Source organism: Aquarana catesbeiana, linkage group LG12 (genome assembly GCF_042186555.1).
Source record: "Aquarana catesbeiana isolate 2022-GZ linkage group LG12, ASM4218655v1, whole genome shotgun sequence".
Lineage (NCBI taxonomy): Eukaryota > Metazoa > Chordata > Amphibia > Anura > Ranidae > Aquarana > Aquarana catesbeiana.
In genome coordinates, this window is record NC_133335.1 from 214,057,182 (window position 1) to 214,069,581 (window position 12,400).

Here is a 12,400-nt window from a genome sequence, read left to right on the forward strand (position 1 = left end):
CCCTATGCGTTTCGTCATTCGCATGGGATGTTCTCAGGAGCAATAAATGCTATATCACTTTGGGAGTCTTCCCCTTTCCTTCCTAATGTTTCTTATGCTAATGCCCGCTGGCTCTGAGAGAACTCTGGAGGCAAGTAGCGTAGGCAGTAAGTGGTACCCTTGGTTACGTCTCTGATTGACCTCACATGGTTCCTGCATCAAAGTGGCAAATGTTTCCAGTCTTGAAGGTGTATATCACAACAAGCGTGTTTTGACTTTCTTGTAATCAATTTAATCTGGTGAGTGCGGTATACACTATGTTGGCACATGGTGGAATGGAGCACATATTTTTACAATCTCATCATGTACATAGGAGTTATGGAACACTGAATATAGGTTTTATAATGGGACTTTTATGAACATTTCTATAAAATTTGCATATTTAAGTGTGAGCGCTGTATTCTTTTGTTTTGTTTTATCTGATCTCTAGTGTGTGGATACTGTATGGGCACTAATAATAAATGAAGGGAACAATATCAGTGTTTAAATCACCAGGGTGTCACTTACCAAGCTACGCGTTTCCCTAAAAAGAAATGAGAAAAGAAGTTGTACTGGCATGACCATCACAGACGCAAATGTCCCGATAAAAATACTTTCCCATGTAACCAGGGACTGCAGTCCTATGACAGAGCTGAAACACAAAGAGCGATTCCAACTTACTCTTCAGTTACTGCACAACCCAACTATTCACAGATGTATTTTTTTCCTGAACCCCAGAAACACAGATATGATATTAAGAAGGAAATATTTATAATAATGAAAATAATAGATGACGATAGTAATAATTATAAAAATGAGAGCATAATAAACTTATTAGAAGAATAAACTTATAAAGAAGGATATTTTTATAGCAAAATCTTAGGGCACCCACAGGCATAAAGTTCACATGACCACTAAGAGACTGGCACTGATTCCAGCACAGGATGGCCCAATACTTTCAAGGACAAAATATGTGTGTATTAGTATGGACTGAGTTGAGGGGCTACAGATTATGGGTAGGGTTTAGGGTTAGGGTTTCTTACATAGAATTTCCAGTGATTTCCCCCATGGGTTGGTTATCCACCTATAAAAAGTTCAATGCCCCACTATCAGGTTGGTGGTGACACCTGTTGGCACTAACCTTCCCTCTTGAATTCCAATGGCCCCATACCACAATGAGCAGATTGCCATGTAGAAATGAAGTGCCAATGCACAACACGTGACTCTCTGAACACGTGTAAACCGGCTTCGTGCAGGACGCCACCACACGGACAACCAGAGGTGCCAGTCTGTTAAACCAAGGAAGAGCTGCTGGGGGAACACCTGGGAGAAGCTGCTGAACTCTTGAGGACCTGAAAAATACAGAACATTAGATTAGACCTGTGTTTGCTTGAATCCACATCACAAGTTGCCGTAGTGTGGGTGAGCCAGCCACGAGCACCATAACAACAAGTGGTGGTCTAGGGCTAGGACACATGCTTCCTATCATTGCTATGGTGATGGCAGCAAGCTCACCCCTACCATGACAATGCATGACTGTGATCCAGCGAAGGTGGCATGCAAGGCCCACAATTTAGGAAAAGGTCATAGTCCTCCACCTCCAAACATTCTCCACCTACTGCCCTCTGCCGTACGGCTGAAATCAAAAGGTAGGGCTCGGATGTAAAGTGTTGACTGTGTAATAGGGGAGCTCTGTGCTGGGGGGACTCTGGTGTGATGAGGAGTCTTGTAAAGGAGGCCTCTGACTCATGGAGGCAACTGTGATGTGATAGGGGGCCTCTGACATGATGGGGGACCTCTGAAGTGAAGGGAGGCCTCTGATGTGAAGAAGAGACTATGATGTGAAGGGTAGGTGGGTGGGGAGGGGGGTTATAATGTGATGGAGGACCTCTGATGTGATAGAGGAACCTCTAAGTGATAGGTTGTCATGGAAAAAAAAAATACCCCCCCCCCCCCACCCCTGTCCACTGATACCTCTAATGCATTTGCTCACTGCCATTGGAAATAATGGGGAATGGGGGAATAGGGGGAAATAATGGGGAATGGGGGGAAGAGAATCTAGTGAGTAGAAGTCCTGGGGCGAAAAAATCTGAATGATCAGACTTGCTCAAGCTTAGAGGAAGCCTAGAGCTGTTCCGATAACCAATCCAATGTTGTGCAGAAGCCTTGAACACACAGCATGCCTAACCTTGAAGAAGATTCAGGGATACAGCAGTATAGGTCACATCAAGTTCCATTATTGTTGGTGAAGAGCAGCAAAAGGAAGATATAGTGAGCACAAGATCAACAAAACTGGATGTCCAAAGAATGGAAGAAACTTGTCTTGTCTGACCACCGTAGAGTTCTTTTGTGACGTGCTAAAGGTAGAGTGAGAATCTGGAGTACCAGCATTGGATCTATCTTGTCTTGTGGCAGATGGTGAAGCTGCTTTAATAGAACCTTTCTTTGGGGCACCTGTGGCCCTTGAATACAAAGTGATATTCCACAGCATACCTAAATAGCGCTGACCTCCTGTATAGATACTATGTAGATGGATCTAACAAAGTTACCACGGACTGTATCTAATATACAGTATTGCACAAAAGGTAACAATGGAACACTTACAGGTTGCTAGGATTTCTTTCTCCACTCTTCCTCCATTCCGATCATTCTCTACAGACAGCCAGTCATTCACCAGGAAGAAGTAGAGGAAATCCGTCTGCTTGTCCCATACAGAAACATATTGCAGAAACCATGATGGATCCAATCCTAGACACACAACAAGTCACTAAATATGTGCATATATATACACACAGTATGTATATATATATATATATATATATATATATAATCATTATTATTATTTCTTTTAAAGCTGATCAATAAAATTGCACAAATTATTGTTTCATATCTATCCTTTGTGCACCAGCTTTCTGCAAGTGCTTTCTATTCCTGCACGAAAGAAGAGATCACATTGTACAGATTGTTGAGACTGGGAACATCTGGCTTAGTCAATTATATACAGGCTGACAAGCATACATGTAGTGCTGGGCTTGCTTATCAGAAAGCTCAATGGCCTTTATCAAGAGAGTATCAGGAACGTGACTTACAATACATTTTAACGTGTAAAATAAAGGCTTTATAGACACCAGTAAATTAGTTGTATGGATCAGTTTATAAACCCGTAAGAAAAAAAATAAAGCGGACTAAAAAGTATAGGCCTCTTTCACACGAGGGATCCGTATGTCCGTTTTTCATCCTTCCGTTTTCGGATGAAAAACGGACATACATGTATCCCTATGGAGCGTCGGATGTCAGCGGTGACATGTCCGCTGACATCCGACCCGCTCCGATCCGAAAAACCTACTTTTCCATCCGTTTTCGGATCGGATCGGGTGACGACGGACACTACGGCCCGTCATCATCTGATCCCCCATAGGGAAGAGCGGCGCTCTGACAGGTCCGTAGCTGCACAGTGTGCAGCGATGGACCTGTCATCTTTCTGCTCTGAGCAAGCGGGTGTTCACGGGGCGGATCACCACTGTGAAAGAGCCCTAGTTTTTAAAAAACAGAATTAAACAGAACATTTGTAGAGTTTTAATCTGAATCAAACTAGGTCAGTTTTAAGTGGAAGTAACTGTCAACAGTTCAAAGTTTGCTGGCTGCCTCAAGTTGTATATAAACCCAAAACCAAAAATGTAATGCGCTACAAATTACCAGTCCTTGGTGTGATGCCTGCATTTGTTTTCTTTTTTCAAGATTGCTTTGCTTATTACCTGGTAATCCTGCAAATAACACATTTTCTTACCCTGGTTCACCACATCACTCATTAAATGTATCTATGGAGAAGGCCATGGTTATCACTGTGAGCTGCTGGTATGGACTGCAAACATGTTCATACAGTGCCTTGAAAAAGTATTCATACCCCTTGAAATTTTCCACATTTTGTTATGTTACAACTAAAAACGTAAATGTATTTTATCGGGATTTTATGTGATAGACCAGCACAAAGCTCAAGCTCTATCAGATTGGATGAAGAGCCTGCGAACAGCAATTTTCAAGTCTTGCCACAGATTCTCAATTGGATTTAGGTCTGGACTTTGACTGGGCCATTCTAACACATGAATATGCTTTGATCTAAATTATTCCATTGTAGCTCTGGCTGTATGTTTAGGGTCGTTGTCCTGCAGGAAGGTGAATCTCTGCCCCAGGATCAAATCTTTTGCAGACTCTAACATGTTTTCTTCTAAGATTGCCCTGCATTTGGCTCCATCCATCTTCCCATCAACTCTGATCAGCTTCCCTGTCCCTGCTGAAGAAAAGCATCCCCACAACATGATGCTGCCACCACCATGTTTCACAGTGGGGATGGTGTGTTCAGGGTGATGTGCAGTGTTAATTTTCCGCCAAACATAGCGCTTTGCTTTTAGGCCAAAAAGTTTAATTTTGATCTCATCTGACCTGAGCACCTTCTTCCACATGTTTGCTTTGTCCCCCACATAGCTTATCGCAAACTGCAAACGAGACTTCTTATGGCTTTCTTTCAACAATGGCTTTATTCTTTCCACTCTTCCATAAAGGCCAGAAATGTGCATGACTAATAGTTGTCCTGTAGATTCTCCCACTTGAGCTGAGTTACCATGGGCCTCTTGGCTGCTTCTCTGATGAACGCTCGCCTTGCCCAGTCTGTCAGTTTAGGTGGACGGCCATGTCTTGGTAGTTTGCAGTTGTGCCATACTCTTTCCATTTTCGGATGATGGATTGAACGGTGCTCCGTGAGATGTTCAAAGCCTGGGATATTTTTTTATAACCTAACCCTGCTTTAAACTTCTCCACAACTTTATCCCTGACCTGTCTGGTGTGTTCCTTGGCCTTCACGATGCTGTTTGTTCAATAAGATTCTCTAATAAAACCTCTGAAGGCTTCACAGAACAGCTGTATTTATACTGAGATTAAATTACACACAGGTGGACTCTATTTACTAATTAGGTGACTTCTGAAGGCAATTGGTTCCACTAGATTTTAGTTAGGGGTATCAGAGTAAAGTGGTATGAATACAAATGCTTGTCACACTTTTCACATTTTTTTTGTAAAAAATGTTGAAAACTATTTATCATTTTCCTTCCACTTCACAATTATTTGCCACTTTGTGTTGGTCTATCACATAAAATCCTGATAAAATAAATTTCCGTTTTTGGTTGTAACATGACAAAATGTGGAAAATTTCAAGGGGTGTGAATACTTTTTCAAAGCATGTAATAAAAGATAGAAACAGGAAAGACCAAAATATAGAACACCACATCCCATATATAGAGATATAGAAAGAAAGGGCTGTAGGCATTAAGCCTAGGGACTTTAAAGGTGTTGATATCAGAAAATTTTTATAAACACTGGTTCAAAACCATGTTAGAATAAAAGAAAAATTTTTATTATTACAAATAATTGAAAAAAGGCCTATCAATGGGCCAATGCATAGTACAACAATTTCCAGAAAATTCATAAAGTGCTACTACAGTTTATGATGCAGATACCAATTTCTTCCCGACATGTTTCGCTCTGTGGAGCTTCCTCAGGGGATTGTGTGGTATCAATTATAGGACTGAAAATTGCATAGAGAAGGGAAAAGCAAATCCTCTTTTATTTGGCTATTACTATGATAGATGTTTTGGATCTAAGTTAAGGCTGGTTTAATTCCTCCCTTTCCAGATGGTCCCTATCTCTTTTCCACATTGAAGTCTTCCTTCCTTTTCTCATTACATCCTATGGCTGGTGCTCCTGTCCCACTAAACACCCAGGATGTCCTTTATCACCAAAATTGATTCTACCTTCTAAAACACATCCAGGTAAAATCTATTATTGAAATACTATTGGTTATTTCCAAATGCAGCAATTTCTGATTGTACATAGCCAACAAGTTTTCCGTAAAATACTTAACATATTTCTCTAACTACATGTGTCCTGTCTTTTCCAGTTAGGACACTATATAAAAACTTTTGATTATACAAGTATCACCTCTGCAAGCAAACCGGTGATCCAGGAATCTCAATGAGTGGGAGGTTAGCCTAGGAGTTAACTTTTCTCAAAAGTCTGGCAAAACTTCAGCCTCATTTTAACAAATATTGTTTCTAGGTAAGGGTTCATTAATACCCAATATTTTTTTTTTTTTTTTTTTCATTCATTTCTGTTTGTTTTTTGTTTAATTAAATATAAGTTTAACAATTTCAGTTAAAATTAATAATGATGTATATTAATTTCATTCTATATTACTAATTTGATATTTTGGTATTTGTTAAATTATCTTTACTATGTAATTTGTCTAAATTCAAATATATTTTTGTATTGATGGTTTTCCCTTCTCTATGCAATTTTCAGTCCTATAATTGATACCACACAATCCCCTGAGGAAGCTCCACAGAGGGAAACATGTCGGGAAGAAATTGGTATCTGCATCATAAACTGTAGTAGCACTTTATGAATTTTCTGGAAATTGTTGTACTATGCATTGGCCCATTGATAGGCCTTTTTTCAATTATTTGCAATAAAAATTTTTCTTTTATTCTAACATGGTTTTGAACCAGTGTTTATAAAAATTTTCTGATATCAACACCTTTAAAGTCCCTAGGCTTAATGCCTACAGCCCTTTCTTTCTATAACTTTTTCAAAGCACTGTATCTGTTCATTTCCATTATATTGGGGGCAGGGCGAATGGCTATTTACAGAAGATAGCTAGGCAGGAAAATTATCTTCAGTGCAGTTCACAGGAAACTTCAAGAGCACTGTATTTCTGGCAAGATCAATAGGTATTTTCTGTATTCGCAGAAAATGCTCTTGAAAAAAAGAAAAAGAATGCAGCCACCACATCTAAGGACTGTAAGCTTTAACATATTGCATTTTTGCGCTTGTGGTGGCTATCCTTCAAATGTGTAATTATTTGAACCTCTTTTTAAAAAAATACTGTATTCTTATTTTTGTACTTTCCATAGCGATAATATCTGCTCATCTAGCTATTTTCATATACAGTACCAGTGTTGTCATGCCACACACGAATCTTCCAGATCTCTCCCAAGTTGGTGTCTGTTTCAACCTGGAACATGTCGAGACTTCCTGTGGTTAGGCCTCCCCTGCTGTTTAGGTGACGGGCTCCACTTTTGTTCAACCCATATAGGTTGAGGCCAACATGGGCAGTAGTGCCTAAATGATAACCAAACAAATAAAAAGATTAGCATATCAAAATACAGAAAATCTTAGAAGATCACTTTTAAGTATTATTTGGATAAAACTGTAGCACACTATGGATGCACATGTCATGCGGTGTATATACTGTATATGCCCCATACAATTAATCAGTACACACCTGCCTCTCTCCTCCAGCCTGTCTTCACCAACACCCAGTATCTGTACTGGCCTTGCGGACCACACAGTGGAATGGTTCCTACCCATGACAAGTCCAGGTGGTCCAGCTTGTGCGCTATCAGGACCAGCAGCAGATATAGAGCTAGGAGAATCGAGCAGCACAACAATGCAAGTGTCCACCGACGGGGAGACTAGACACACAAAACAAGGTTAGGCTAGCAGGAAAGAATGGAAAATAACTTTTATAACAGCATAATTTCACCTGTATTGTATTCAACCAATCCAGTCATTCAGTAGAACTGATATCCCTCATTGATGCAAAGCTCCCAGTTCCAACTATACAGAATTTATTTGGATTGACTGTTTCTTATTTCGGACCATGTCCCTCTGTCTCTCTTTCCTCCACACATTTTTTTAAATTTATCTTTGGTGTAGAGTCTGGTAATGATAAATGTACATTGCCAAATGCTGCGTACAGACGAGCGGAATATCCGACAGAAAAAGTCCGACGGAAGCTTTTCATCGTCTATTCCGATCATGTGTATGCCTCATCTGACTTTTTTTTTCAAAAATTCTGACGGACCTCGAAATGGAACATGTTCTAAATATTTCTGACGGAACCAATTCCTATCGGAAAAAACGCTCGTCTGTATGCTGTTCCGACGCACCAAAAAAGACGCATGCTCTGAAGCAAGTACGAGACGGAAGCTATTGGCTACTGGCTATTGAACTGAGGATGTGGAGGAAGGAGAGGTGGTGGAGATTGTCACCACAACAGGTGAGTGTCTGACACCACAGATTCAGGTAATAGATGTATGCCTGCATATTTATAATACATGTTGTGTATTTTATTTTTTAGGTGATGTACAGGTTGTGGAAGAACAATCTCATCATTTCACCAGTGACAGTGCCCAAGGGCTAATCCAAGAGATAATGTGTTGTATTCGGGATTTAGACTGTATAAAGCAAAAAACAATTGAGATTGAACAAAAACTGAAGAACATGATTGATGTGCTAGGAAGAATCTAAATACCCAAAAAATGCCACCATCTGGTTTTTTTTTAGCACAAATTTTTGTCAAAATTTAAAAGTTTTCTAGTCCCGTCATACGCGTTGTACGTCACCGCCTTCTGGACGGTCGGAATTTGGTCTGACCGTGTGTATGCAAGACAGCTTGAGTGGAATTGCGTCGGAACGCCGTCGGAAAAACCTTTAGAGTTTATTCCGACGGCAAAACCGGTCATGTGTACAGGGCATAAGTCTTACTAGCTTTGCTTAAAACAAAAATCATGTTTACAGAGCTCAATAGCTCATGCTGAAATTTTAACATACCTGAATGGTCAGGTACATAAATACCATCAAGTAGTTCAATTAAAGGAGAAACCGAAAAGTGAGAATGAGGTAGCCTCTTCTACACCCAGTCACATGTAAGAGTTTTGTTCCACTCTCCTCTCTGCACTACTTTATATATTCCTTCCTAATCATGACAGTGATATTATATTAATGACTGAAGTAATTTGGTGGGACTTACAAATTCCACCCTGATTAAAGAAGAATTCCAGGTTTGGTATATTTGTTATATAATTACATTGGTTCAGCCTGGACCAATGTAACTATGTATATACTGTAGCATACCTGGCCAATGCCCCGGGAAGCTGGAAATCACCGAAATAGACACTGCTACTCCGATGATTTCCACCTGCTTCCGGGTTCCGGGCTGAGTGGCCAGCCTAATGCATTGTGATTACAGGAGGTTGGCCGTTCAGCATGGGCACCATTTGGAGAATGCTTTGCATTCTAGAGAGCACGAGGTAATGAGAGCACAAGGTGGAGAGCGTAATGTCAACGCCCCACCTCTCCACCTCGTCCTATCAGAAAATGCTTTGCATTCTCAGAATGGCGTGCATGCATCAGGTCAGCCGCTTAGCATGGGATCAGGAAGTAAGTGTGAATTACTGGAGCAACGGTATCTACTTCAGTGATTTCCAGCTTTCCAAGCCCTTCAGCCAGGTATGATAAATACCTAGTTACATTGGTCCAATGGTATGGTATATACATAGTTACATTGGAAGTCTTCTTTAAAAACACACACTCTTTTCCGAGCAAATAATAAAGTGACTCCGTCACGAGAAAAGAATAGGGAAATTGCGGGTCCTTTAATAAAAATGCTAGTTGCCTGGCTTTAATATATTTTGTAATTGAGTGTTATGCCCTGTACACACGGTCGGACTTTCCGTCGAAATATGTTCGATCGGAGCTTGTTGTCGGAAATTCCGATCGTGTGTGGGCTCCATCGGACTTTTTCCATTGGAATTTCCGACACACAAAGTTTGAGAGCAGGCTATAAAATTTTCCGACAACAAAATCCGATCCTTTAAATTCCGATCGTGTGTAGACAAATCCGACGGACAAAGTGCCACGCATGCTCAGAATAAATTAAGAGACGAAAGCTATTGGCTACTGCCCCGTTTATAGTCCCGACATAAGTGTTTTACGTCACCGCGTTCGGAACGATCAGATTTTCCGACAACTTTGTGCGACCGTGTGTATGCAAAACAAATTTGAGCCAACATCCGTCAGAAAAAATCCGATGGATTTTGTTGTCGGAATGTCTGAACATTGTCCGACCGTGTGTACGGGGCATTACAGTTCTGTATCTTTATGCATGCTCCAGGTCATAAAAAGTATCATAGCCAATGTACCAGCATGACAATGAGGGAAACATTATTCTCAAAGTTTAGCAATGGCAACATTCATACGTTTTTTATGACACAATCACTGTAATAAAAAGGTAATTATACTCACAGGGGTCAACCATACGAGTTGGTGAGGAGGTACAAACAGACTGGCTCCAAACAGAGTTAGATGCTGGGCCTGGCAAACAGCTTGATGGGGAAGACTGGCATTGCTTGGGCTCATGCCGTCTGTTCTCCATGTCAGGCTTGGCACATGGAAGTATTGGCAGAGGCTGGAGAAAAGGCTGACAGAGACTGAAACTGAGCTGACAGAGAGAAGACTTGTGATATTGATTTGATACTCCATCAAGGACCCACTGAGACACCAGAATACAAAGGAAAGAGAGCACAGTGTCAACACTATAGGCAATAGTCAAGTCTTTCTACTGTTAAATGTTCATCACACAAAAACGGCATTATTTAATATAGCAGAGTCTTTATTATAATAGAGTCTTGCTTGGAAATGCTTTTATATATTTTTTTCCTCTCTTTCCTTGCTACCATCAATTCCACTCTAGTGCTCTGTGCTGGCAGAGCTGAGTACCAGCCACACCCACAAGTGTCATCACACAAACTTGCATTGCAGAGGAAAACAGGAGGCGTGTCCAACCAGTTCAGTTACTGAATGCTAATTATTGAGCGCCCTGGTTCTAACTCTTGTGCCTATTAGATTGCACACTCATCTTCAGACACTCAGCATAACTGTTTTAATAGGAAAGTGTCAGTAAGCCTATGAAAAATGGAGGTTGTTAGTATAATGTCTTTCTGACTGGATATCTATATCCATGACTTCAATTGCACTTTAAAGACCGATGCTATTTAAAACCGGTTCAATACAGGGCATTTTCACCCCCTCCCTTCCCAGACCAATTTTTAGTTTTCGGCGCTGTCGCACTTTAAATGACAATTGCGCGGTCGTGCAACGTTGTACCCAAACAAAATTGATGTCCTTTTTTCCCCACAAATAGAGCTTTCTTTTGGTGGTATTTGATCACCTCTGCGGTTTTTATTTTTTGCGCTATAAACAAAAGAAGAGCGACAATTTTGAAAAAAAACACAATATTTTTTACTTTTTGCTATAATAAATATCCCATTTTTTAAAAAAAAAAACTATTTTTTGTCCTCAGTTTCAGCCGATATGTATTCTTCTACATATTTTTGGTAAAAAAAAATCGCAACAAGCGTATATTGATTGGTTTGCGCAAAAGTTATAGCGTCTACAAAATATAGGATAGATTTATGGCATTTTAAAGTTTTTTTTATTTATTTATTTTTTTTTAATAGTAATAGCAGCGATCTGCGATTTTTTTTCGTGACTGCGACATTATGGCGGACACATCGGACACTTTTAACACATTTTTGGGACCATTGTCATTTATACAGCGATCAATGCTATAAAATTGCATTGATTACTGTATAAATGTGACAGGCAGGGAAGGGGTTAACCACTAGGGGGAGACGAGGGGTTAAATGTGTTTCCTAGGAGAGTGATTCTAACTGTAGGGGGAGGGGACATACAAGGGGAGGAGACCGATCAGTGTTCCTATGTACTGGGAACACAGATCGGTCTCCTCTCACCTGACAGGACGTGGATCTGTGTGTTTACACACACAGATCCACGGTCCTGCTCAGTTAACGGGCAATCACGGGTGCCCAGCGGACATCGTGGCCGCCGGGCACACGCACCGGGTCCCGAGCAATGCGGCGGGCGCACGCGCCCCCTAGACGGCCGGGAAGCCCAGGACGTCATTTGACAGCCACCCAGGATGGGAGATCCCATCTGCGGCCGTCATTTGACTATGGGCGGGTACTGAAGTGGTTAAAACTGCAATTTCATTCAAGCATAACAGCTTTTTAGATCTCTCATATGATTTTTAGGTACGGTGGCTTGAAAAAGTATTCACACCCCTTGATATTTTCCACATTTTGTCATGTTACAATCAAAAATGTAAATGTATTTTATTGGGATTTTATGTGATAGACCAGGGGTGGGCAACCTTAAAGAGCTGAAGATCTACTTGAACAACACAGGAGAAGTCAAAGATCACCGGGCACAGTGTTGCCCTGTGTTGCCTCCTTGGACCGGATTTAAACCTCTAATTGCCGTATTACCATGTCACAAGCACCCGCATTGCATGGCACTCATGGTATTAATTCAGGTGGTGAGGAGGCAACATATCATCTCCTCACCACCTGTCAACACACACTTGGATCGCCTAGAGGAGCAGCATTGCTTGCTGCACTTGTGAATGAGCCCTTAGTTGCATTCGACAGCAGAACCCTTAGGGCTCATTCACATGTAAAGTTGGTGGTGA

General features: G+C 40.9%; 1 protein-coding gene across 1 annotated transcript in view; it reads right to left on the bottom strand.

The window, feature by feature from the left end:
* LOC141113399 (polycystin-1-like) overlaps positions 1 to 12,400 on the bottom strand; it is a 179,305-nt gene that overhangs the window by 49,743 nt on the left and 117,162 nt on the right. The window contains exons 29-34 of the mRNA XM_073606457.1: positions 10,156 to 10,402; positions 7,352 to 7,541; positions 7,021 to 7,188; positions 2,623 to 2,766; positions 1,160 to 1,370; positions 547 to 670 (exon numbers count right to left, since the gene is read on the bottom strand). Coding sequence (XP_073462558.1) covers positions 547 to 670; positions 1,160 to 1,370; positions 2,623 to 2,766; positions 7,021 to 7,188; positions 7,352 to 7,541; positions 10,156 to 10,402 — 1,084 coding nt within the window. The remainder of the gene's footprint in view (positions 1 to 546; positions 671 to 1,159; positions 1,371 to 2,622; positions 2,767 to 7,020; positions 7,189 to 7,351; positions 7,542 to 10,155; positions 10,403 to 12,400) is intronic.